This window comes from Microtus oregoni, unplaced genomic scaffold, assembly GCF_018167655.1.
Source record: "Microtus oregoni isolate MIOR12 unplaced genomic scaffold, Mior012 000006F_ref0000085, whole genome shotgun sequence".
In the NCBI taxonomy this organism is placed as follows: domain Eukaryota; kingdom Metazoa; phylum Chordata; class Mammalia; order Rodentia; family Cricetidae; genus Microtus; species Microtus oregoni.
This window is the reverse complement of record NW_024543065.1, coordinates 60,150,486-60,178,452: the sequence shown is the minus strand read 5'-3', so window position 1 is coordinate 60,178,452 and position 27,967 is coordinate 60,150,486. Positions and strand designations below refer to the sequence as shown.

Genomic DNA, 27,967 nt, shown 5'->3' with positions numbered 1-27,967 from the left:
AGACCCAATTGGTTCCTTAACCCCCTGGAATTCCAGCTTCTGGGGAATCAACACCTTCTCCTGGCCTCCACAGGCACGCCCACTTCTCCTGGCCTCCACAGGCACGCCCACTTCTCCTGGCCTCCACAGGCAGGCCCACGCATGCACACACACTCTTTCTCTCTAGAAAGAAAGAGCAAAGCCTAGATGTTACCATGTGTCTATAGGAAATTCTTAATGGACTCAGCATCATTTACTTAATCTCTCCCTCTGCTGGACATGTAAATTATTTCTAATGATGAATTATTATAAATACTGGCATATACCATCCTGGCATATATAGTTTATATGTAATACATATATATGAGAACACACGTGTGTATATGTGTGTGTATATATATGTTATTTGAAAGATTCCTCCTGATACAGTGCAGTGGCTCACATCTATAATTCCAACATCTGGGAAGCCGAGGCAGGAAGATCATAACTTTGAAGTTAGTTGGAAATATGTAATAAGACCTTATCTCATAAAAAAGAAGTTTATTTTAAAAAACAAACAAACAAATGAGCAGGCATAATAATATGTGGCTCTTTCCCCAAAACTTGGACGGAGAGGTAGGAGGAGTGTAAATTCAAGGTCAGCACAGACTCCATGGGACCCTACCTTAAAATGAAGGTAAGGACAAACGGATAGAGGTGTAATACTAAAAAAAAATTAAAACAAATAAAAAAAATTTAGAAATCAAGTGACCCAGTTAAGAGGGCCAACCACGGTCTGGTCATCTGGGCAGGAGATAGTGGTTCCCTGGGTACAGCCTCTACCTCCCCTACTCAGTAACCACTAGAGAATGACTGAGTCCCTTGGCGTCTGTGTTGCACAAATGGAGGCTTGCAGAGTCCCTTCCTCCTGCTTGCCCCTCCTGGAGGGGAGAAGGCTCATTAAAACCAACAGAGCCCAGTGTGTCAGGCCCTGAGTGTGTTGTTTTGTTGACATGAAGGGTCTAATTCATCAGCACACAACGATGCCGTCAATTACAGCAGCAGACTCAGAGCACGGAGGCACTTGGGGATTGTATGCTATTGTCCTTGGGAGAGAGGAGCTGGATAACGAATGTGCAGGCTGATGGTTTTTCTCTCCGCAATGACTCTCTGGACATGCTGGTTAGGAACAATGGAGGAGAAAGCCCCCTCACACCAGCCTGACGCTCAGATGCACGGAGGCTGGACACAGAGAGCAGGCCAGGCATCGGAGTCCTGGCAGAGGAACATCTTTTATTGATCACAGTTGCTTGAGTGGGCCCTGGTTACCTCTATGGCTGCAGAACTTCTCCCAGCCCAGCAGCTCCATCTGCCTTCCCCGCGGACCCATTAGTGCTACACTCATCAGCACGCTGATTGAAGGCCATGCCTCAAAAATTAAGGGAACAAGATGTGGTTTTGTGTCACTGGCTCCAAATGTAGCCCCAGGACTAGACAGCACCACTCTAACAACCCCAGGCCTCACTTCCAGGAGCTCATGCCACAGGGGACTCATCTGCTCTCCCTAGAGGGGCTGTTAAATGTCCCTGCCTTACAGCAGGCCACGGCCAGCATCCATCTCCCAGGCAGCCTGGACTAGGGAGACAGGCACCCGAAGAATTTATCAGAGCCCTGTGAGCCCAGATCCTGCCCTGGGGACAATCCAAAAGATTCCCAAGACAACCTTACACAGGTTCCTAACCAGGACTGACTCCGACCAAAGCAGTGAGTCACTCTGAACAAAGAAATCAGACACGCTTCAATTGTGTTGCTGAGAAAGCCCCTGTGGCCCAGCGTGCAGGACTCTGCCCTCCCAGCACTGAAACTCTTGAAAACAAACCATTATTCATGGCAGTTTCCCAAAACACTAGTGCACACCAGCGGCCCGAAATGCCCTTAGATTTTTTTAATCTGCTTTCAAAATGAAAATAGCACAAACAATATGGATGCCAGACTATTCTATTCTTGAACAATCAGACTAGGTAGCAGCCGCTCAGAGCAAGGCAGCAATTGTGGTCCCATCATAGACCCCTCTACTGAAGCCTCCCACACCAAGGCTGAGGAGCAGGCAGCATCTACCCACAGGCAGCTGTGGCTGTTTCTCTTACACCCTGCCTGCCTACAGCTGAGTAACTGACCCTGAGACCTTCGAACATCTGCCCAGTGCCATAAAGCAAGTGTAAAAATCACCCTCCACCCTGCCAGCTCCCAGCTAGTTAGGCGACACTAGCTTCTATACCCAATGTACACAGCAATGCTGTGGAGCCCCTCCCGGGGGTTCTCTGAGTGACGACTTCCCAGTAATTAAGTTCTGGCTCTTCTTTGAGGAGGAGGGGACCCAGTCTGTCATCGCAAGCATCTGCGGATTTTTGTTGTTGTTTAGGTCTGTTTTTTTGAGACAAAGTCTCATGTAGCCCAGGCCTTGAATTCATTATATAGCTGAAGACGATCTTGCTTTTCTGATCCTCCTGTCTCTACCTACTGGCATGCACCACCATGCTTCATTAATGTGGTTATAGGCACCGAACTCAGGGCTTCCTGAATGCCAGGCTCTACTAACCTAGCTACATTCTCTGATACCTACATTTACTTTATGAGACATCAAGGGGTCAGCTATGACCTGGGGCCACTCCTACCCTCTTTTAGAACAAGTATGCACTGTAGCTAGCTGTCTGGTATATAAAGATGGCCGAGGATGGCCAAGGCTAGATAGCGCTGAGCACCATAGAACTGGCCTGGAATACCTGCCTAAGGAGTTTCCTGTCACCTTCCATGACAGACCAGGCCTGAGTGTTGCCCACATCAGAGGATGCTTCCAGCCCATGGGACTCAATGGCAGCAGTTTGCTCATTTTGGTGGGGTTCGTTCAGGAATCATCACAGGCTTAGAAGCCTGGGTCACTTCCACACAAGCAAGCCTCCTGTGAGTGAGCCTTTCACTTCTGACAGGGCAAGTATAGAGCTGGAGGGGACAGCCTCCGGAATCTAGAGGTCTTAGGGTCACCCCAATGCTGCCACACCCCAGCTGTGGGGCCATGGATGAGGCCTTTTACCTCTCAGTCTTGACTTTCTGGTCTGTAAATGGGGTTCACCATGGGACATGGTGGAAGGAAACATTTAAACATGCAGAGTGAAGCCCCGTCCTATTGTTAAGAGGAGTCCCTGCCTCGATAAGGACAGCAGTCAAAGCTGGGGGTGTGGTTCAGTGCACCTTGAGTCTCCTTCCAGCAGAGAAATCAAAAACACAGAACAGCAGTCACGGTGATCAACAGAGCTGATGGATGACAATGATGATTATGTTGCTCCTGCAGAGTACTCCAGAACCCTAGAACGGCTCTACTCTTTGACCTCTGCTTTAAAAGATTAAGAGCAAGATGGCTTACGTAGCTGCCAGTCTACACCCTCACTAAGGACTTCCCGTCTGTATACTTTCTCTTCCTCTGTTGTCCTGCATCCTTTCCCCACGGTGTAAACAGGAGTTAAATTCTCTCCTCCCTTCAGTTATAAGTGCAAAATGTCCAGTGGGCCAGTCACAAAACACTAAACAGAGACAGGCGGGCCCCTCACTGTGCAGTGTATCTGGCTAGGGTCCCAAAACCTGCTTCTTTATCTGGTGCTTTCACCCCAAAATAGCTGTGGCCTGCCCAGAGGGAAGGGGGTTTCTGCTTGGTCTCCACTGGACAGATGACATGATCACTTCTACCCTGAAATCCTAGCCCTAGCCCTCAAAGTTCCTCTCCTCTCCAACTACTACCCCTCTTTTTCTTCTTCACGGTCTTTCAAAAGAAATTAATAATGTATATTCACAGCACAAAACTGAGCTTCACTATGATGTTTTCATGGATGACCTCATGTACCTTGGAGCACAGGCTCCATTATCCTTCCCCGTCTCTCCCTCCTCCCCTCACTGGTCCTCTTCCACTTTCCAAATAATCCTTCTGCTTTCACACCACACAAGATAGGTAAGCAGGTAGGTAGGTAGGCAGGCTTTCTCTAGAATCTAGACCACTGGTTCTCTACCTGGGGATGACAACCCCTTTGAGGATCAAACAACCTTCTCACAGGGGCCACCTAAGACCATCCTGCTATCAGATATTTACACTATAATTCACATTAGTAGCAAAATTGCAGTTAAATAATTGTATGGCTTGAGGTCACAACATGAGGAACTGTACTAAAGGGTTGCAGCATTGGGAAGGTTGAGAACTCTACACACAAGGGCAAACTCATGGCATTTGGCTTCTTTCCATTCACACAAAGGTCCCCAGTGCCATCCAATAAGGCCGTTTCTTACAAATGACATCATGTCTGAATGACACTCCACTGTGTGCATACAGTACATTTCCTCTCTCCACTCATCTGTGGACAGGCTAATCTAAGCTGCTTCCATAGCTTGGCAGCCCTAGCTCTTAGCATGTGTCCACTCTCAAGATCTGTTTAGGGCAATGTGGCCACAGTGCCCTGTCCAGCTGGCCCTGCCAGGTCCAGGTTGGATCTCTGGTGGCAGGTGCTGATTTCTATCCAGCTCTGACTTGCATAGGACATGGAGCTGTGACAGCATCCAAGGATGACGCAGAGAAGCCTCTTGTGTGCCTAGCAGTGGCCACAGTGTCAGAGGACTTTGCTCACTCAGACCTTGGAACTCCTCGCTGTGCTCCCATCTCTGCCTCAGTCAGCACTGTTCTGTCAGCAGTGGGAGCTAAGAGAGCTCCTTTCACCTGCCTGGACATGGGGCAGACTCACAGCCTCAGGAGGGTGCTGATAAATCTACCCATACCACCTGACACTGCTGGGCCACCAGGCTGGAAGGCAGATTCAAGTCACAGTCCCCCAATTCCTGTCTTCTCACTAGCATCCTACCCTGGGGTTCTTCTGACAGTGGCACCTATAGCTAGTGAGGCCTTTTGAGAAAGGGATTTTCTCAGTAGCTATCAAGCCAGTCCTGGAACTTACTCTGTAGACCAGGCTGGTCTTGAACTCACAGAATTCTACCTGCCTCTGCTTCCCAAGTGCTGGGATTAAAGGCGTGCACCACCCGGCCTAGTGGGGACTTATAAATAGTCCCCTCGACACACGAAGACCCAGACACATCCAGACCCAGACCAAGCACGCTGACAGCTTTGATTACACCTATATGCCTATGACCCATTTGCAGGCACGCTGGCTCTCAGAGAGGAACCTCAGTGGTCACCATAACCTGAATGCCAGATGCTTCTACCTGAGTTAGATGCACATCCCAGACTGAAAACAGCCTCCTCAGGCAGAGGGGTCTGCTGTGTTTTCTCTGTCTGCTCTTCCTACACAGGACTGCTCCCAAGGGGCTGGTGGCCAGCGGCAGTGTCCCCAGATTGTGACAGTGTAAGGAGAAGAAGCCAGGGCAGAAGAATGACTGCCAGTCCAGGGCTGCTCAGAAAGAGGAGTGCCACATCGCTACTTACCTCATCTGTGTACTGGACATTGTCCACAGCATACTTTTCCTTGAAATGCTCCTTCGAATGGATCCTCAAAAGAAAGCACAACGAAAGCCATGGTCAGGGCTTGGTGACACCTCAGTCTGGCCACCTTATGCCCTGGCCCCATGCCTGCCACGATGTGAGGATCTAACACCCAGCAGGTACACCCAGGACTTGATAAAGGATACCAGGCCACTGAACCATCTCTGCTGCCCCTGGAACCCCGGACTCAGTCCACGATGCCCCTGGCCACCTGCAGCAGCTGCGGAACATGGTCCCTGCTTCCACCATCTCCCTCCACATCACTGACCCACCAGGCAGCCAGCCAGTGTGCTTCACCTTCAGGGGCACGGAATAAGTAACCTCCCAGGCTGGACCTCTTTAAAAGAAGGTTAATAAACTAACTCTTAAAGGAAGTCAGTGTCAGTATTTCTCAGTGTGATGAGAAGAATTTAAGCTTAGTCATCAAACTTGAAAAATTAGTCAAGGAGAAAGCATGGAGCAGGTGAGGTAAGAGAGCCCTCACCCAGCTCTTGATGTTCTCTCCTGAATCTAGCAGGCTGCCACCACACCACACCCCACCTGGCCCCCACCCCCAGGTCCCAGTTAGTAGAGGAGTCAGTATTGTTTGAGGCAATGTGCTCACATATGGAAGAAAACTACATGGGGAGGGGGTGATGTCACCAGCCAAGTGCCAAGTCCAGTGATGTATATATGCCGCCCTTACATTACACACCTGACTGCCACATAAGGGGAGATACTCACCCCTTCCCATCCTATGGAGGTCTCACAGCAGGTATCCCACCCAGCAGAGGCCTCAGTATCATATAGAAGGTGGTCTCATATTCTACTTCCAGAGCCAGGATGGGTTTGTAGATTGCAGGGGAGGCAGTTCTGGGAGTCCCAACAAGGAGCCCATGATTCTCTCTGGCCCACTATCAATCTCCTTCCACCCAAGCAAGCAAAACTGGCTGTCAGAGGTGCAGACTACAAGTTCAGGGGACAGGGGAGGGCAGTGCAAGCAGCAGCAAAGGGCTCACAGCCCAGGTAGAAAACCTACCTCAGGTTGAGAATTCTGATCTCACAGAATGCCCTCTGCTCCCCCCCACCAACTTTGGCCTCTAAAAAACTACAAGAGCTAGTTCCAGGACAGGAACCAAAAGCTACGGAGAAACCTTGTCTCAAAAATAAAAAAAAAACAAAACCAAAACTCATCGAGTATCAAGTTTTTGCTATTAATTAAATTTGCACAATTCGGCACATTGACTTCTGCCATGAGACAGGATTCACAAGCTAACTGGCCAAGATCTGACACTTCCATTAGCAAGAGGCCTCAAGAGCTGAGACAGGATGTGTCATTTCACCTGGATCCTGGGAGTACCAGCTGCAGGCTGGAAAAGCAAGAGGCAGGGCCACCAACAAAACAGCTGCTAAGTTTCCTCATTCCCTCTCCAGCTGTGCCTACTCAGCCCAGTCCCACTTCCAGTCCCAGTTACTTCCTCATCGCCCCTTGGGAAAGGCATGAAAAGCAAACTCCCTACAGATTCAGAAGCACAAAGACCTGATTCAGCCTCCAGGGCTCTGTACAGAGGGTCAGGCCAGCCACTAACATAGGGGACCTAACCTTTCCATGTCTACTGCCATAGGGCACCTGAAACCTCCCTCCAAAAAATGTCCTTTAGTGGGAAGCCACCAGGAAGCATCTCCCTGCCCTTCCCTCCCCCAGGGAGTCTTACAAGTTAGGATTCATCAGAGACATGCCACACCAGAGAAGCCTGGTGAGGTCTGCAGATGGTAAGCGCCCCAGGTCAAGGAAGTGGCAGCAAAGAGAAGGTGTTGGGTGTCCCCATTGCTTGGGCTCACCTATGGTGGTTATACAAGTTACCTCTACATGATGAAATGCCTTATAGTCATTCTAAGGTAAGAGTTATTTATTTGGGCTCAGGTTGTTTTGTTTCAAAGGGCTTGGTCTGTGGTTGCTTGGTTCCACTGACTCTGAGTTGACAGGAAGTGCATGTACGAAGGTGGTTCCCTTCATAGTGGATGGGAAGCTGACAGCAGAGACAGGGGCACCCCCCCCCCCAACGACACATCCCCAGTGACTTATTTCCTCCAAAGTCTTCCTAAAATTTCTAAATCTTCAAAACAGCACCACCAGGTAGGAAGCAAGCATTCAATACATGACCTTATGCGAAATAATCTACATTTAATCCGCAACAGCAGCCACGAGCCATTCCTCTGTCTGTGGCAAGGCAGAGCAATTGATGGCTGACCCCTAGAAGAGCCCCAACAGGAAGAAGCGGGTACAGGTTCAAGTCCCATCAAGTGCCCCCTGCTCAGTACTTGCTCTCCTTATAGAGGCAGATGCCACAGTCTAAGCTAAGTGCAAACCTCCCATGCATTAATGCTTACCAGGAATAACTGCCAACATATAATAAAATATGAAGTGCTGCGAGTCTCTTGTCTGCTACCCTGCACATCACATTCTTCTTAGAAAGGGCAGAGATAATTAAGTTTGAACAGTTCTTGCTTTTTCATGTTTGTGGCTTAATTACAGTAAAAATCATTTAAATGTTACCTGAAGGGATATGTGTGCCAGGCTGCATGATCAAACCAGCCACGGGACACACCTGGCAGCCAGGACTTAGTGAGGGAACAGTGACATGGCAAGTGACATTGCCAGGAAGGTCACTGGGAATATCTGACTACTCTGAGGGTTGTGCTGCTCAGGGAACAAGGGTCTACACAGTCTTAGAGGGTCTACACCCAGTCCCAGCTCATGCCTGGCCCAATGGAAAGAAGCAGACTGAAGGGACAGGTCAGAAGAGGAGCTGCGTTCACTCAGACACTCCTCATTCAAGTGCACAGAGCAGTTATGACAGAAGAGAGAAGTCCCCTCATTTGACAGGATACCCATCCTGTAGAGAGGATTTGTGCTTGGGCACCCAGGCCCATGCGGGCCTGCTCCACCAGCAGCTGGGCCCCCAGCACAAGCCGAGAGTTAGGGCAGACAATGCTTGGTCACAGTGCCTGAGCCCCAAAGCCCTGTGTGAGGCCTCAGGTGAGATGGTGTCATTAAATCAATGCCACATGATGGAGGCATGATGGAACCCTCCAGAAAATGAAATTTTAAAGGAGTGGGTCTTCGTGGCTAGCCGACCACCTGCATGCTGTTAATGAATAAGTAAGAAGGGCCAAAAGACAGTAGCCACTGTCAGTTTCTGGGGCCTGGCACCTGCCTTCAGCTCCAAACAATGCCACTTCCTTTTATTTCACTGTGGCACAACACAGTGCGTGCAGAGCAGAAGTCAGCAACCATGTCAAGATGTCATTAAGTTGTCAGAGGAAAGTAGCCTTCTGCAAATCAGAGCAGGTGTCTGAGCCTGGAGACTGCTCCTATGTGTGAACTGGAGCAGCCGTACTGCATCCACTGAGATTACCTGACAAAGAAGTCAGGCAGAGGACGGCCACACTGTAAGGAGATGTGATGGAGACAGACCCACCCATGACAAGGGTAGCCATGAAAGCTGGGACTCTGGTTAATCCCTAGGTGCTGGTGGTCACTGCATGGGTACAGGAGGAGTCAATAAGAACTCAGTAGCCCCTTCTCAAGGACTGATTCTGTTACTGAGCCCATCCCTCCTCCTAATTAGGGCAGGAGCCAGAGTACGATCCAGAGAGGCTCAGGAAGCTGTGGTCCTTGTGACTCAAAGTGCGCAAGTGGGGGGCCAGTACCATAAATAAACTGAGACCACTTCCCACACACCACATCTCATGCCACACTTGCAAGTGTGATGGCACGGTGCCTCTGATTCTGGAAGCTGAAATAGGAAGACTTTGAATTCAAGGTCAGCCTGAGCTACACAACAAGACCCTGTCCCAAACAACAAAAGTCACCTCATATGCATCCCCCTCCAAATCACAACACATCACACACACATGCCCCCTACACACACATACACACACACCCATACAGGTTCTACTATCAAAAGGAGCTGTGCACAGGGCCTCTGGGACTCAGCCCTGGAGAGCTCATAGTAGCCTCTTCCTGGGCAGCCAACCAACGCCAGGCATACTATCTCTCCTTCCAGTTGGGTCAGCAACAGGCATGACTGTAGAGGATCCTCCATCCCTACCTAGAGCTGCTCACTTTGGACGGGCCCTGACTGATGTGCTGTGTCACAGAGGGAACTTCCAGCTTGCTTACAGGAGCCCACACACCCCAGGCCACACTTACAGGCAGCTAATCCTCTTTTGGATAGACTCCTACAAATACACACCAAGGGCTCCCACCCTCCCACTTCAGGGAGGGTGTATGGTGAGGCACAGGCCAGCCCTAGGCTTCCAGTCCCCTCCCCCAGCATCAACCCTGACAGCAAGGCTGCACTCACGGAAGCTGTGGATTCCACAGCGGAACGCTGGTTCCCTGAGTGACTCTGGACTGTAGTATCTGCCAGATGGATTTTCAAAAGCCATCAGATAGAGACTCCAAAGGAAGCTGAGGAGCTTAAGGTCAAATGTTCAGTCTGGTGGGTTTTGATTGCAAAGGCCAGGTAATCCCATCAGCCTTGCTCCCAGTGCCCTATCGATTACGAGCGCGTCTGGAAGCAGCCGAGCACATCAGATCTGGCTGCTTCCCAGCTCAAGCCCAGACAACCAGCCCCTTTGTCACCTGCCCATTACAACCAGGCCTTCCCTCCCAAACACTCAGGACAGAGAGACAGAGAGTCACCCAGGGTACAAAAAGGAAAGGTCTGCTGAGGGAGTCAAGGATACAAGAGAAAAGAAACATCTCAGCCGAGGAGTCATAATTTCCTTTCAGACCACAGCTCCCTGGTCTAGCCTGCACTGTACACACACAGCTGGGACCACAGCTCCCTGGTCTAGCCTGCACTGTACACACACAGCTGGGACCACAGCTCCCTGGTCTAGCCTGCACAGTGCACTCAGCCTCATTCACCAGGGGAACCAACCCTGCAGACCCACTTCTACCCTCAAGGTTACTCAAGGCTCTATTCTGCACTAGACAATGAGCTGCCTCAGCAAAGCACGACAGACTAAAGGAGAGCTTTGAACAGTATCTGAGACTCAGCTGCGGCCGAGGTGCAGACTATAATTCCTGTATTCTTGAAGACTATACACCCAGAAAACAGACTGCTAACAGCTGATGCCAGACCAATCAGATCCTGGGCTTTAAACCCTTTAGTCAAAGGCTATTTAGCTGCCAAGATGTAAGTGTAAGAGACGTGGGAGTTCACACAGGTTCAGCAACTGGGATAGAGTCCCTTAAGCAAGATCAATCCTCCACTCTTCCAGCTATAGAAGATGCTTGCCTTCAACTCACAGGCAGCATCCTTCCTTTCTTGATAGTGCCAGTTCTTCATTAAGAGGGAATATCTAGGTACACAGATCAGTGGTGGAATGCTTGCCTAGCATGTGCAAGGCCCCGGAGTCAATCCCCAGCAATACACCACACCACACACACACACACACACACACACACACACACACGCACACATGCACACATGTAACCACATCATTCTTTTGCCAGGGCATAGTGGTCATCACCTGTAATCCTAGCACTTGGGAAGAGGTAGGTGGATCTGAGTTTGAGTCCAGCCTAGGCTACATAGTGACATTCAAGAAAGAAGGGGCAGGAGGATAATGAAGGAGACACACTCAGGGTCCGTCCACCTCTCCAGACAGAAACTCTGAGTGGGGTCAACTGAAGGTCAACAGACCCCCATGGTCCATCCCCACAGCTCACAGATGACAGTGTCTGCCAACCTCTGAGCTGACTCTCTAGGCAACAGGGCATCTCAATAAGCTCAGCTTGAGCCAGAAAGTATCTTAACATCCAAGTTCTGCTCAGGAGGACAGGCTGGTGTGCAGGAAGGATTCTGGGAGCGTCTCACCCAGATGAGAAGGCTGGTCCAGTTATAGATGTTATGGTTTGGAAGAGCAATGTCATGTTGAAGACCTGATCCCCTGTGAGGAAATGCTCAGGAGACATTTAAGATGGTATTAACTTCATCAGTGGATTAACTACTGGGCTTTTAGAAGGTGGAGCCTAATTGAAGTAAGGCACTGAAGGCATATCCTCAAAATAGTATTTCAGAACCCTAGTCTCAGCTGGGTGGTGGTGGTGCATACTTTAAATCCAAGCATTTGGGAAGCAGAGGTATAGGTGGAGGCTGTGCATTCGTTTCCCAGCTGCTCAGACCTGAATAATCACACAGAAACTACATTAGTTACAACACTGTTCAGCCAATGATTCAGGCATATCTCTAGCTAGCTCTTACATTTTGAATTAACCCATTTCTATTAATCTATATATCGAAAGAAGGCTGTGACTTATTGGTAAGGATCCAGCATCTGTCTCCTTAGGCAGCTACATGGCATCTCTTTGACTCCGCCTACTCTATATATAGATAGGTAGGTAGGTAGGTAGGTAGATAGACAGACAGACAGACAGACAGACAGATAGATATCTTCCAGCTTGCCTATATTCTGCCCTGCTATAGACCAAAAGGGCTTCTTTATTAACCAATGGTAGTAAAACATATTCATAGCATACGGATGAGAATCCCACATCATAGAGGTAGGAGGATCTCAGTGAGTTCAATGCCAGCCTGGTCTACATAGTCTATCTGTCTGTCTTCCCCTACCCCTTGCATTCTGTCATGAGGACAGCTGTGTGACAAGCCTCTACTACTATAGTATTCTACCTTATGTCAGACACACAGCCATGGAGGCTGCAGACAAGAAAACAAAACCTCTGAAGTCATGAGCCAAAATTAGCAGTGAAAACCTGACTTAGACACTTCAGTGGAGTAATAATACCCAACCCTAAAACTGAGGGGAACAAAACCCAGAAACTATTTATCCTTGCTGGGGTTTGAAATTAAAACATCCCCCATAGGTTCACGTGTTTGGATACCTGATCCCTAGCTGCTGTTCTGGAAGATTGCGAACTTTTAGTAGCTGGGTCACTGGGAGCCAACTTTGAGTTACAGCCTAGCCACATGCCCGGTTCTGTTCTCTGCTTCCACTGCTGCCTTCCCCACCGTGATGAGCTGTGCCTTCTGAAACCAGAACACATCTTTCTTCCCTTAAGTTGCTCTGTCAGGTATTCTGCTGTAATGAGAAAGGTCACTGATGTGTGGACTCTCAAGGTCAGGAAGTGAGACAGAGCCTAGGCAGCAGGGCTAACCTCTGCTTCATGACCCCTGTGACCTCAGCAGAAGCTTGACTCATCTCACGCTTTGTTCATGCTTACGGCTGGTGCTGCACCAGCTGGAGGCTCCCCACACGGGTGAGTCTGGGTTTCCTCAAAGTAGGGCAGCTGAGTTCCGGAGGGAACCGTCCCAATGGAGAGAACCAGGGTGAAGCCTCAACGCACTTTATGGTCTAGCCTTAGAAGTCAACAGCCAACATCCTGCAACACAGTCCTGACCAGGGTCAAACAGGAGTAAAACAGATTCCACCTTTCTAAACAGGCAGGTTACAAGCTCAGAGCCAGCCTGGGACTATCCCGCGACGTCCAGGTCAGACATTCAGGGACATTGTAACTGCACTCCTAGTGGCACCATCACCTCATGCTGTCACCTCAGGTGGAACCAGCCCAACCACACACCACTGTATTATAATGGTATTGTTTCCTAAGAAGGAATTAGAACAGAGGTCAGCCTCACTTGCTGTGCTTTATGGCTACCACGTGGAGGCCATGGCAGATCACGGGTAAGCCTTACTTCCAATCACAGCTCCCACAGTACAGACCACAGCGCCAGCACAGGTCTTGCCAGCACACTGAACCTGTTTCCTCCTTGTAGCAGAAAATGGTAAGGATTTGGCTGCAAATGGAATATAAGCTAGGGAAGTATGAGGTATGGCCTCCCCCAGGCAGCCATGTTGTTTATCCCAAAGGCAGCTAGACAAGACATGCCCACTCCCCACCCTTTCTGAGTCGCTCCCAAGGGTCAAGCCGAGAAAACCTCACAGGAGAACTAGAGCCTGTTTCTCTCCTGCTGCCAACTCTGTCTTAGCTGCATCTTCACAGCAACACTGATGGCCCAGGGCCAGCCTGGCATGCTGCCCAGCAGCCTAAAAGCAGAACTGATGCCAATTTGTGGAGCTGGATGCCCTCCCCCAAGACAGCAGAAGAGCAGCATGCCAGGACCAGCCATGGACACTGTGGAGTCTGCTTGGAGCAGAAGAGACAGCACACAAAGCAGAGGGAGTTTGCAGGACAGCCCTTTAGGGGCTCTGGCCCTCGGCAAAGAGCTCAGAGTCCCTGTGGCAACCAGGTGCCATGTCACTCAAACCAGCCACAGACTCAGACTCATCAGCCCACCTGGTAATGAGCACGATGGGGCAGCAGCTAACAAAGGCTGCAATTTCCACATTAGCCTGGAATAATCACTCTCCAGGCAGAAATGACAGACTGGAAGATAAGATCCTCTGATCGCTTCAAACATCCCTGGATACACAGCATCTGCCTCAGTACTGTGAGCAGGCAGGAGCTGCCTGGTATCTTGGAAGGTAGAAGTGGGACAGACTCTCCCAGGAAGCTTAGTCTGGCCTCTGGTACCAAACTCCTCACATGGCACAGCCCTAATCCTCCACCATCTCTCCCAGAGAGGCCAATGTGGCCAGAGGTAGGCGTTAATAACACCCCTGGACATGGTGTAATGAGCCTCAGAAAGGAAGCCTGGATAGCACACACTCCCCCATCAACACCATGCAGAAGCAAGCACCTACCGGTGCAAAAGCTGCCAGCACTTTTAGTATGCAGGGAATCTGGGCTTTCAATAAACCAAGCCTCCACACCACAGCTTTGAGCTGACCCCTCTTCCCAACTGAGGTTCAGGGCTGTAATACAGAACACGCCAGCAAAGGACCTGACTACTAACCGCCCCTCTCCTGTCCCCACCCGATCATCATCCCCAAGCCAGGGACCACTCCTTACTTTCCCATCCAGGTGGCGTAGCTAGGAGGAAGCCTGGGCACGAACAGGGTTGACTTTCCAGTGTCCACATCAATGACACCATAGCAGCCTGACTCGATGACACCAAAGGCCCAGTGAAAGAAGGACTCCTGCGGAGGGAGCAAGCGGCTTCATTACCAGAGCACCGGAGCAGAAGCAGGAGGTACAAAAGGGAGGTGAGCAGAGGCTGAGGACTCCCAGCCTGGTTCCCAGTCCAGCTACCAGCTCTCCGTCTGCTATGCTGTGGCTTGTCAAGAGCAGAATGGGCCCCCTCTGACCCTGCCTTCTACTCTCTCTCTTAAAATTCGTTTTCTACATTGTGTATATCTGTGTGTGTACCACAGTGCACATGTGTAGAAAGAGAACAACCTGCAGGAATTGGTTCTTTCTTTCTGTCTTGTGGGTCCTGGGGATCAAACTCAGGTAGCTGAGCTTGGCAGCAGGCACTTTCATTCCCTGAGCCATTTCCCCAGCCCATCCATCTGCAGGTCACCTCCTAGGCCCACGACAGACAGCAGCCAACAGCACCAAGCACAAACTCAATTAAGAAACTCACACAGAATATCTGCATCCAAATGAACACACACAAACAGAGAGAGGGGGAGAGAGGAGGAAGAGAGAGAAAGAGAGAGAGAGAGAGAGAGAGAGAGAGAAAGAAAGAAAGAGAGAAAGAGAGAGAGAGAGAGAGGCTCAGTAGTAAGCACTGAGCTGGTGTCACCAACGTATGAAGTCAGGAAGGGAGCCCACAGTTACTTTAGGAAAGTGACTTTTTAAACTATAAATATATAGACCTCTAGAAGCTTCAAGACTAGGTGAGGCTTATTTCTGAGACCTCCATGACACTGCAGTGGATGGACTCCAGCCCAGAGACCAGACTACTGTGCTCCTTCCCTTCTACACCACCTGCCCCTTCACATTCCACTGGGCCTCTCCTCCTGTGCCTAGAAAGGTCTGGCCACAGTTCTGGATCTGGAAGCTGACAGAGAAAATAACCATAGGCATAGTTTTATGTTGTTATGTGCACACACACACACAGTGGCAGTATTAGAGATTGAAGTTAGAACCTACTGTGTGCCACACCCCCATCCCTTCACTGGGGGATTCTAGGCAGGGACTCTACCACTGAGCCACACCCTAACCCCTCACTGGGAGTTTCTAGGCAGATGCTCTACTATTGAGCCATGCCCCTAGACCCTCACTAGGGAGTTCTAGGTAGGTGCTTTACCACTGAACATGGTCAGTTCTCTTTTTCATTTTGAGGTAGGGTCTCTCTAAGTTTTCCAGTCTCGCTCTGAACAAGTGATCCAACAAATTAAGCCTCTTGAGTGCTGGGATTATAGATCTATATCATCAGGCCTGGCTAGAAGATGGGGTTCTAATTCCAGGTCTACCTGTTGGCAAGTTATCTTCCCCAGGTCTCAGTCTCCTCCTCTGTAAAGTTGGCATGATGCTAGAATCAGTGAGAATAGGCCCAATGCTGGATCAACCTAGGTTCCTGGGCAAGCACTGTTACCCCGAGGGACTTTGTGTACTGGAGTAATTCTCAGCTAAGTACAGGATATCTAGGCTGTACACCAGAGTTCTAGAACTTCATAGGGCACCTGATACAGATAAGCGGGGTGCACAGCCCAGTTAGGGTACCAAGGGTGAGCACTGGCCAAATCAGATTAAGGCTGGGGCCTCTAAACAGGTAGATCACACAATCCTCTCAGCTCTCTTCCCTGCCAGCATTCAGTACCAGGAACTTAACCCTTCATCTGCAGCTTGACTTTCTGCTGCCCCCCAAAACTGTAGCCAGTGGCCCAGACCATGGGTCCTCCTATGCACACTGTCCTCTCGCTTGTCCAAATTCACCCTGGCTCTGGTTCACTCCAGAGACCAGCTCCTCCATGAACCCTGCTTGTTCCCCCAAGGATATCTTTCTACACCTTGAAAGCTCTGCCCAACAGGTGAGGGTGAAGGTGCTGACCCCAAATGTGGGATCCCTGCTCCCATGTTGCCTCCAGGGACCCTTGGAACCAACCTGCCAAGTCCCTAGCCCCATGCCTGGTGTTGGAGGCAGACAGGCCTGTAAGAATAGGGTGAAGGCTCACCTGGCGGAAGATGATGGAGGTATCGGTGCAGTAACGTTGCATCTCTTCCCCGCCCTGCAACACAACAACTGAGCCGGCCTGTACCGCTGCATTCTTCCTCAGCCTCTCACACAGGCGCTGCCTGTTCAGGGCGAACAGCGCTAGTGGCACCTTCAGGGTCTCATTCCCCAGGGAAAAGGAAGGGCTGCAGAGACATGAGCATATACAGCACAGCCGGTTAGCACCTCCCTCATGCATCCATCACCTGTGGTCTGGGCCCTTGGGGGACTCCCATCAACCTGTGGCAAGCCAGCCTGAACCTAGCCTATTGGAGCCCAGAGCCAGTCCCTCACTGAGCCAACCAAGGCTATAGAGGCTTGTCCGTCATACTCTATCCTAAGCACCTGGCTTACCCTGGGGATGAGGGACGACTGTACCTTCTCAGCTAGTAGGCAGGCAAGGCTTGTGAGGGAAAGTTTTGGCAGGGGCTAGAGATGTTGTCACTCATGTGTCACCCTTCAGGGCTTGCCATCTGCTTTGGATTTTCTAGAACAGGTGGGAAAGCTGAGCTCTGACCCAGACAGCACTGGCCACCACCATGCCCACACCATTCTGCCCACTGAGCTCTGACCTAGACAGCACTGGCCACCACCATGCCCACGCCATTCTGCCCACTGAGCTCTGACCCAGACAGCACTGGCAACCACCATGGACTCGCCATTCTGCCCCACTTCACATCTGTTGCCAGCCTTAGAGCCTACCTTGGTAGTTCCCGTACCCAACAATACACAACCCCTCAGTATACACATACAGTGCACCCCTACAGCACCATGCTCCTGTGACCAGCAGGTATAGAGTGCAGACCTCAAGAATTGCAAGGCTGGTGTTATGGAAAAGTCTACAGGAGCTGGGAAGGGCCATGCCTGGCATCACTGGGAAATGTCCCTCCCTAGATTTCCAGGATAGCTCAAGTTCCACGCCATACCTGTGGCTGATGCACAGCCTGCCCCTACCTATTCACAGGTTGCTTCTGCAATGTATTTTCTCCCACTGGGGCAACTTCAACATTCAGATATACAATAACCTGACCCTAAAACCAGAAAAAAATGCTTCCTCATTGCTCTCTGCAATCCATTGCTTCCTCCACTTTGCAGTAAGTACTCTAAAGAGGAACCCAGACTCTGGCATTCCTGACAACCCATGCTCCCTAGTTTACCCCATGAGGCCTACTCATCGCTCCCCTAAGCAAACATAATCCATCTGGCCACAATGACCCTACATTCCTGAACCTGCAGCAGGTCCTGATCTAGTCTTCACCAGGCCTTTCTGTGGCCATGATACTGGTAGATACTACTGCTGAACTCCACCTAACACAGCTCCTCCATCCTCACTCAGTTCCTTTCCCCCACCCTTTCCAGACTGACCTTCTACTGGAACTCCAGGGCTAGGTCCATATGCTTCCCTCCACTGGGCATAGCTGAGTTAACTCAGTGCTTCAGCTTTAAGTCCCATCTATTGCCACAGACCAATGATGTCCCTCCAGATGTAGAGCCCCCCCCCAATCCCGCCCTGACATATTTCTCACCTCAAATTCAGGAAGCATGACAAAGACTCATGCCACTAGAGGTGGCTGTACTTTGACAGTGTCCAAGCCATCCTTGCTTTCTCATTCCACCTCTGGTCCCTCACCCACACATACCTAGAACCTCCTTCTCCCCCCAGGGGACTTCCCCCAGGTGGCCCAGCTCCACCTCGCACCTAGACAACTTTAAGAAGCTCTCTACTGCTTTCCTGGTCTGAGCTTCCCACCCTTTAGCAGCCTCTTCCTATGTGCCAAACACAGACTTCATTTGTTGCTGTCTCTCCAGGGGACAGGTGACACCCCAAGACAAAGGCAGAACTGGTGTGGATGCCTGGTAAACGAATGAACTCAGGCAGGCAAGCAGGCAGGCCATGACAGGCAGTTAGAGATCAGACAAAGGATAGGGGGTGCAAGAGGGAGCCCCTGAAGTGGCCAGTTGGGGGGAAGTGGAAGAGTTCAAGAAGAGCAGGCTCAAGCCAGGGCTACTGCCAGCACAGTAGCCTCTGAAAGAGGACAGTGCTGGGCCTCCCCTTACACGGCAGTGGACCATGAAGAGGCCTTGGGGACCCTCATGCCTTACACATCCCTCCCACACATCTTGGCCCGATGCCAAGCATTCCCTCTTATCCTCACTGCTCTGGTACAACCACTACCACAGGTCCCACACAGTACTAGGCCAGTCCACTGTCCTCCAGAGCCAACCCCACCTACAGTGTCTTGAACATACAGACTGTGAGTTTGGTAAGACCATCGGCCTGAGCCGAGCCTATGGGAGGCATGAGAGATAGGGGAGGGAGAGAAGCAGAACAGTGGACATGGAGACCCTGCTCCCTTGCTGCCTTTCCTGGCAGGCCAGAGGACTAAATGGCCCGAGCCAGTCTCTCATAGCAGAGCCACAACGATCCTCTTCTTCCCAGTTCGTTTCACATTCTTACAGTTCTGTAAAACCATCCCTGTAGCAGCGAAATGACACCATCAACCAGGTCCCTAACTGGAATGGGTCCTCCATGAGACAGACCTACATCTGTCTGAGTCACCGTGTCCTTTGCCTAGCACCCTGACCGACACGCATTAAGTGCTTGATAAATATATGCTGCGTATGCCATTGTGGGGAGCCACACCCCAACTGTGCGGATTAGCCGGTGCCGAATCAGCTCCAACTGTGCGGCAGGAAGGGTGAAGGAGAGAACATCCGCACGTGCTCTGGACACTGACTCCTACCCCACATCTGCCCTTCCTTCCTCCCAGGACAGTGTGCAGGAGGCTGGGTGGGCACGAGTAGCCAGGGCTCCCACAAAGCTAGGGCTGACATCTGTCATTCTCAACAACAAAGATGAAAGGGCAGGAGGATCCTGGTAACAGTTTGTAAACAAGGCTCCCAAGTGGCCTAGCTGACAGGAACTAAAAGTGCACCCCCTAGCACCCACATTCAAAGGACTGCCACACCCTTCCCACCCACTCAGTAACACCCATGGAAGGAGTCATCACAAGCGGAGGAGGGGAACTCATCTTTACAGGGTCCTCATGAGCAAATGCATAAGGACCCCTGCTATGGATGGGCTCAGACCAAGTCACCCCTCCCACAGCACCACTGGCTAAAAAATGCTCATCTAGCTTCCTCGCCTTCCCCAGCTCCCCTCCTTGTGGCCCAGCTCCTAAAGTCTACTAAGTGCCACTTGCTCCTGGCATGTGATTACTCCATCTGGAAGGCTCTTGTCCTGTTGTTCAGAATTGTCTCAAAGGCCTAAGAACCCTTCGGACACTCAGACTTGGGGCCTGCTGCCTGTTTCACATAGGGACTTGAGCATCTGAATGTTTTGGTAGCCCCTGGGAGACTGAAGGGTGACTGCACTTACGCCTCCACAGGGCTCAGTCACAACACCACCCACCTTGTCCTGGGCTGGGTTTAAGAAAGGCAGCTCAGCCTAAACCACCAGGCAAGGCCATGTGCTGCAATCACTGAGTATTGCAGGACACACTCAGGATCAAAGATTATGAGGATACCAAACCCTTGGAGGGACAGCCAGAGTGACCTGTCCCTGTGGATTCATTTAATGTAGCACCAAGTAAACATCCCCATTTCTTTTGTGATGTTGGGGATTAAACCCAGGGTCTGGCACATCCTAAGCAAGTACCTCCCCCACCCCAGCTACATCCCCAGCCAACCCCCATTTTTAAAGTTTTATTTTGAGACAGACTGGCCTTGAACTTGCTCTGTCAGCCAAGCAGGTCTTGAACTTGCAATCCTCCTGCCTCAGACTCCTAAGTAGCTATGATTTCAGGCCAGTGCCTCTAAGACTGGCTGTCCAGCTGGTTTCTGATGAAGGTTTGTTTGTTGGCTACTAATTGACCCTTGGGATTTAAAAAGCACAAGCATGTCATTCCTGGGTCCTGGGACAAACAAAGCACAGTCTACTGCATGCAGCCAGGGCACAGGTATGTTTGAAACAGTGAAAGTGGCTGGTGGACATCCACAGAACAGACCCTCTCAGGCCATCCACCAAGGCCAAAGCAGCCCAGGGCCAATAACAGACTGACTAATAACAGAGCCAGCCCCAGGGAGAGTGCAGTGCCACACCCCCTGAAGTCCATCCTTGTCCCAAACTCCCTGTGCTGCTGCCTCGGGGTTTCTATTGCTGTGATAAACACCATGACCATAAGCAACTTGGGGAGGAAAGAGTTTATTTACTTCCATTTCCACATCACAGTCCATCATCCAAAAAAGTCAGGGCAGGAACCTGGAGGCAGGAGCTGATACAGAAGCCAGGGAGGGGTGCTGCTTACTAGCTTACTCCCCGTGGCTTGCTCAGCTTTGCTTATAGAACCCAGGACCTCCCACACCAATCATCAAGAAAATAGACTACAAGCTTGCCTACAGGCAAATCTGATGGGGACATTTTCTCTATTGAGGTTCCCTCTTCCAAAACGATTCTTGTTGTTTTGTTTCAAGTTGAGAAAAAGCTAGCCAGCACAACCACCCTCTCCTTTGCCCCCAATGGTCACCTGTAGGTTTCTGGGCCCACAGAGAGCCATATAGAGATTATTAACCCCTCAACTTCTTGATGAAAAACCACTGCTTTGTTTTCTCTAAGCCATCATTCGAACTTATGTTTTATTCAATTACTGATGTAAGCAACTAAATACTGAGTATCAGCAACGCCTGGGTATCTGCCACCCACAGAACTCACAATACTTTTACTTCACAGGATTGCTGCAACACTTTCTCAAGATGCCACCCTTGCTTATCACGACTCCAAAATCAAGGTGCCTGTTAGACCTGCTCCAGGCTCCTGTTATCTAATGTATTAATATAAATGCACAGGACCGCGCCACAAATTCATTTAACATTTTGATAGCTGCATTTCCATTGGTTTTCCTTGTAATCTTGTATTCATTTAATGCATTCTAAAACATTACACCAAGCTGGGCGTGGTGGCATCCTAGCATTTGGGAGGCTGAGGCAAGAGGATCGAAACTCTGAGGCCAGCCTGGGCTACACAATTGAGATCCTTTGCCTATATCTGGCTAATAAATAAACGGTATTAAAGGGTGCTGCTGCTTTGGTCTGTCTTTAAGGTCCTCATGAAGAGGCTTGGTCTCCAGTGTAACAGTATCATGAACCTTTAAAAGGTCTGGGGCTTTCTGGGAGATGACTGGGAAATAAAACTAATTATTCATTCTCAAGGGAATGAGTTAGGCATCGTGGGGCTGTCACAGGTACTGAGGCAGTGAGTTGTCACAAAGTGAGGTCAGCTGGCTGTCTTGCCACAGGACCTTTCATTTATGCACAAGCTACCCGTCCCTTTCATATGTATTCCTCCCATTGGATATCATCCACCAAGTTCTAACACCAGGTGAGGCTCTCACTGGAGGCAGTTGGCTGGTACGGCTTCCAGAACTGTGAGCAAAATAAAATAATTTTCTTTATAAGGTTCCAGCCTCAGGTATTAGGTACAGCAGCAGAACACAGACGAAGACAAGCACACAGGTTTCACTAACACACACAAGCTCCACTGCACAGGCTCTAACGAGATCCCTGTGCTACCATGTGATGCCACTTCTGGATAGAGCCACATGGATAAACTCCCAGAAAAAGACAGGCCAGACAAGAAGGACCAGGCATTGAAATGTTCAGTAGCCACTGGCTACCTAACTACAGGGAGATATTCCTGACTGGGGGGGTTTTAGGCAGGAGGCAGGTACCCCATAGACACTTCCCAGTCGCTGAGAAGGACTGGAGAGCCAGCACACACATGCAGGGACAAACAGGGAAGAATGAATAGAGAAGAACCAGAGAGGGCAAAGGGCACCTGGGCCAGCCCGGCTTCAACGACTCTCCAGCTTTGCAGTGTCAGCGTGAGGACTTTGCACAAGGCTCAAACGAGGGTGTGACAGCGTTTGATCAAGACCCTTATTCCTTCCAACACTGTTCGTCTAGAATGCTTACTCCAGCATGGCAAGTAGCTCATCACACACACCCAGGGCAGTTGGTGTGATGGCCCTTGCTGACTGGGCATGGCTAGGAAAATTCATTCGCATGACACCCTTTCACCAAGCTCTAATCATAAATTGGTGGCCCCAGGGATACAAACCAAATTGGCCCTGGGTCCCAAGGATGCCAGAAAAGCGATGACAGAAAGTTGAGATGTTACTCATGATGGGCAGATGTGAAAATGTGTGCAGGGACCTTTCAATGGGAGGCCTGTTTGTGGGAGGAGGAACCATCTGGACTGGACTGTGAGCAACCTTTTCGTTAATCATGTTAGAAGTCAAGAGTATTCCAGGGCCATTAAGTGAGCAGGCCCCAGGACAAGAACACAGGGCAACAAATGCAGACGGGTACATAGACAACTCAGAGAATGGCTCAAGGAGAAAGCACAGTTACCTCCTACCAGAGCATAGAATTAGGGAAGTTTCTCACTGAGTCTGAGATGCTACTTAGGGCATCTATTGCTCCTCAACTCATACGGGGTACACCTGAGATTCTCATGAGCCGCCTGCTCCTCAACTCATACGGGGTACACCTGAGATTCTCATGAGCCGCCTGCTCCTCAAATCATACGGGGTACACCTGAGATTCTCATGAGCCTCCTGCTCCGGGGTTTTACTAGGACTCTGTAGGAAACCAACCCTGACTCATCGGAAGCCTGCGGCTATCCAGTCAGTTAAGAAGCATTAAATCTGACACTCTTAGCTGGGCACGGTGGCCTATGCCTGTAATCCCAGTACTGTGGAGGCTTATGCAGAAGGCTCATGAGTTCAAGACCTACACAGAGTAAGTCCCTATCTCAAAAATCTAAGTTTAAAAAAAAGATGGGAATATAGTATAGTGGAGAACATCTGGCCTGGCACAAGGAAGTCCTGGGTTACAACCTTGGCACTTCCAAAAAGGGGGAAAAACACTGACATACTGATCTATCATGTGCCTGCAGCAGCCGAAAGCCAAGCTTTCTAAGGAACATCCTCCAGTCTTGTCCCCTCAAGGAAATCAGTGGACTCAACTCGGGCTCTGCATTTCTGAGGACAGTTCTACAACCATTCTGAGATGGCTCTGCCCAAGGAGGCCCTGGCCAACTGTGGAAACTCCCCACATCTGTTACATTTCCCAATAAACATGCCTCCCCAAGATCTGGGTCCCCATTTCAGCCATCTTGCATGATGACCCCAGAGATCAGCTTGGCTACAAGAGGCTTCCTTTGAAGATTTGGCCAGGTCCTATTCCAGCTTGGGAACCTTCCAGAAAGAAGCAAGCCTTGGGCCAGCCTGGAACCTCAAACTCAAATGCAGCTGCTGGAACTGTCTGTGACAACCTGGCTAACCCAGATGGACAGATGAGACGCCACAGACAGATACCTGCCCTTACTTATTGCTCACTGTGCTTCTTAACAGAGGGTCAAAGGCTGGGCTCAAAGTTCTGGTCCTAGCCTCCTGGACACCTACCAGGACTTTGTCTGCACAGTTCTCCAACCTAAGCGTGTCTCACTGTTTAAAGTTCATCCCAAAGATCACCCCATGACCCTAGAGCCCATGCCTCTCACTGGCACAGACCAAGATCAAAGACAGAGATAAGACAACAGAATCCCACATGCCCATCAGCTTTAATGGCCCAGAGTTAGTCCTAGAAAACGGCAGGCACCCACCCACTAAATGACTGCTACAGTCAAAGCTCTCCCAACCTTGGAAGCCATCTAAGGTGCCAATGTGTTCCCATTTTCCCATCTTACACAGAGAGATGCATTTGGTCCACTAGTTTCCCCATACTTAGCTCAGCTCCCAACCCTGTATGTGGAGAGCTGCCCTCTTCTACCCCACCCTTCCTAACACCCTGTACCACTAAGTCCACGATTTCTCCCACTGAAATCACAGCTGAAGCTATCAGGCTCTTTAAGAAACAGATCCCAGGGCTGGAGAGATGGCTCAGTGGTTAAGAGCACTGACTGCTCTTCCAGAGGTCCTGAGTTCAATTCCCAGCAACCACATGGTGGCTCACAACCATCTGTAATGGGGTCTGGCGTCCTCTTCTGGCCGTCAGCCGTACATGCAGGCAGAACACTATACATAATAAAAAAATAAAATCTTTTAAAAAAAAAAAGAAAAGAAAAAGAAACAGATCCCACCAGGCAATGGTAGTGGTGCACACTTTAATGCCAGCTCTTAGGGGGGCAGAGGCAGGCAGATCTCTGTGAGTTCTGGTCTACAGAATGAGTTCCAGGACAGCTAGGGCTACATAGAGAAATCGTGTCTCAACAAAAAAAGAAAAAGAAAAGGGAAAAAAAGGGAGGGGAGCTAGATCCTAAACAGGACAATGCTATATGCTTGAAATGCCAGCATTCTGAAGGGCAAAGCAAATGGAGTTTGAGGCTAGACCGTGGTGCATAGTGAGACCCTTGTCTAAAATTTTTTTAAAAGCAAATTCCAGATGACAACCCTTCCTGCTCCCCCAGGAGTAAGTCTGGAGATGGAGAGGTCACTGGTCACCACACCTACTAGTTCAGGGATGCACCCTACTCTCCCTGCCCCCAAGATTGAGTGAGCCCATCTGTCCACACTTCCTTCCAACAGGACCACCGACCCTCCTTTAATTCTACAGAATCTTGGCAGGCCTAAATCGACCCAGGCACTGACTGGGCTAGTGAGGCCCAGCACGAAGTCTGCATTGGAGATAGAGAGGAGGTAACCGACACATGGAAAACCAGGCACTAGAGAGCTAATCAGTTAGGGGAAGGTGTCTTGGAGGAGCTGACATTTGGGCCTAAAAAGAAATCAAAGGAAGAGCTGGCCTGAGAAACTGGGATTCCACGCCCACTCCAAAAGTTACCCTCATTCTTAGGGAAGCGCCTGGGGACCTGGAGCCCACCCCATCAGAGGGGCGTGGCAGTGAACAGGTTTGCCAAGCTCCTATCTCTGCCGTGAACGGTGAGGCCACCACACGCTGGGCTCCTGGGCAGCCCAAGGGCCAGGAGGCAGTCACAAGCGTCCAGGGACGCAGTGGGTACCACTCGCCCGGAGCTCGGTTTCAGTACCCGCGATTAGAAGTGCGCGGCCTGCGGCCACACAGCAACCCCAGACAGAGCCCGGGGGCTGTCACCCACTGTCCAGCCCGGAACACCGAGGCAAGCCACCTCTCCGCATCCGCGGGCAGGAGCGAGGGGCAAACTCGGCACTCACCGTGAGGTGGACGCCATGTTCACTCGGCGCGAGCGTCACGTGGAGTGCGGCGTCAGCTGAACCTGCCTGGGTCCTGACGAGAGGATGGGGCGGGACCAGGGGCGGGTTTTTAAGTATGCGGGGGCGGGGCCGACAGCCTCGGTCCCTCCCCTCCGGCTCCCGACCGCACACAGAAGAGGCGGAGCCCTGGAGGGGTTAAGGGTCTGCGCAGGGCGTCTCAGGCTCCCGGGAGTAGCCAGGAGGGACCTGAGCAGGGCGACTCTCCAGGCTTTTCCTCGTGGGAGGAAGTGTCCTGAGACAAGAGATAACTTGATTCTAGGTCAACCCCTGACCTTATGTTGTGGCAGCCCACCCGCGGAAAGAACATACAGGAATAAAGAAACCATGGGGAGGAGGGCCAAGGATGGCAGAGGACTGGAGCAACTGTTAACAGTCGCCTTCAGCATCCTAGAAAAGGAGTATGGGGAGAGAGGCGAGGGGCTCTGGCCGGATAGATAAGCAAGTCCTGCAGGGCTTTGAATATAACATTGGGAAGTTAAATCTAATACGATCTTGTCCAAACCTCCTCAAGTGCAGAATGGAGGAGCTGGGAGATGGGGGGTGGGGGGAAGCCGGCAGAGAGCCAGGTCCGGAGCTAGGGCAGAGTCCTAAAGAGAAAGGACTACATCTGACTAAAGCCCTACATCAGAAGGCAGACGTTCCCCCTCCCTACTCTAAGCAGGTCCCAAGCACTTACAGGCAGTGGTTCAAATTCTTTGCAGATGTTACTGCTCAGAAAAGCCCCATGAGGTAGGTACTATCTTAGCACCATTTTACAGACGAGGAGACTGAGGCCCAGAAGGGTAAGTAACACACCTGAGTTTACAGGGGTTCACCTGTTCTTGAGAACTTGAAAACACACACGAATTAGCTCCATCTTCAGCTAAAGAGTCTCTTGACTCCTTAATAAGGGACACTTTAAAAATAGCAAAGGATGAGCAGAGAGCTATTCGTGTCAGTTTGTAGTAGGAAAACCTGCCCCCAGCTAGTCACAACCCCACTTCTTTTGACATAAAATATGTCAAAATTAAGCCAACTGCCAGCTTAATGCTTATTAATGTGTAAAAGAAGTAATTATCCTAAATATTTACAAAAGAGACGCAGAGAACACCCAGCCACTGAATGGAGCGTTCGCTCTATGGTTGTAACTGGGAAGTCCTGCCCACGGCTCCTGCCCACCCAGGCCCATCTGGACAGTGGGCCTCCAGGCAGGGTCTGTTCAGACTTTAGTTTTGTACTTCAGACACTCCCTGCCTTACCCCACCCTTCCCCATCAGAGGCTCCAGCGGGGCTGCCCCTCCCCCACTCTCACTCAAGAGTTTTTCCAGCAAGCCTTGCCAGATCCCTCACTGCTCTCCACCAGATTCCAGTCTCCCCATCGAAGGCTGTGGCAGAGCCTTCCCCTCCCCTGCTCCTGCCCGGCAGAGGCCCTGGCAGGGACTCTAGGAGAAGCTGCTCAGAGTGCGGGAGAACATTTTGGAGTTACTCACGCAGGACAGACCCGGACGCTGCTGGGAGCCAGGAGGCAATTGAGCAAAGATTGATTTTACAGAGTCAGTGTGGGAGTGTGTAAATCAGCCGAGGAAGTGCGCCAGGCAGTGCGCTCAGGCCTCACACTCTGCCACAGCATGGCTGAGGTCATGGGGTCCTTGGAGACGAGGTCTGGCCTTGGGATGGCCTACAGATCCCTGAGAGGTGGCTGCTTTATTAGCCCAGTTGCTGATGCAGTGCAGTACTTACCAGAAGTGCCCTGCCCTAGTCACACCTTAGAAGATCCATCCTGGACAAGGTCCTCCTTTCTCCCTTTGGCACTGTGTTGAACCAACTTACCCTGCCCTACCTGCTCCCTCTGCCTAAGCCACTACTCCCCCACAGCTCCATGGATACTGCTGACCCACTAGGTCTCTGACCTCTTGGCTATGTGTGACAGATAGGGGACAGGAGGATATATTCCAACCTTACCTCTTCCAGGTGGGACAGGAAGGCATATGACAGACAGGACATGTGTGCCCCCTAACCTGACAGGAGCACTTAAAAGGTGGACAGTTGTGTTGTCAACTAGACACAACCTACAATTGTTTGGAGTCTCAGGGAGGGACTGTTTACTCTGAATTACGTCTTGGGGGAAGGGATTGTCTGAATTAAGTTTATTGATATGAGAAAGCCCAGCC

General features: G+C 50.6%; 1 protein-coding gene across 1 annotated transcript in view; it reads right to left on the bottom strand.

Moving 5' to 3' along the window:
- The window catches only part of Pepd (peptidase D), a 135,150-nt gene extending 109,320 nt beyond the window's left edge, over positions 1-25,830 (bottom strand). The window contains exons 1-4 of the mRNA XM_041653891.1: positions 25,758-25,830; positions 16,529-16,712; positions 14,418-14,545; positions 5,435-5,498 (exon numbers count right to left, since the gene is read on the bottom strand). Coding sequence (XP_041509825.1) covers positions 5,435-5,498; positions 14,418-14,545; positions 16,529-16,712; positions 25,758-25,774 — 393 coding nt within the window. The 5' untranslated portion in view covers positions 25,775-25,830. The remainder of the gene's footprint in view (positions 1-5,434; positions 5,499-14,417; positions 14,546-16,528; positions 16,713-25,757) is intronic.
- Between the last annotated feature and the right edge of the window lie 2,137 nt (positions 25,831-27,967).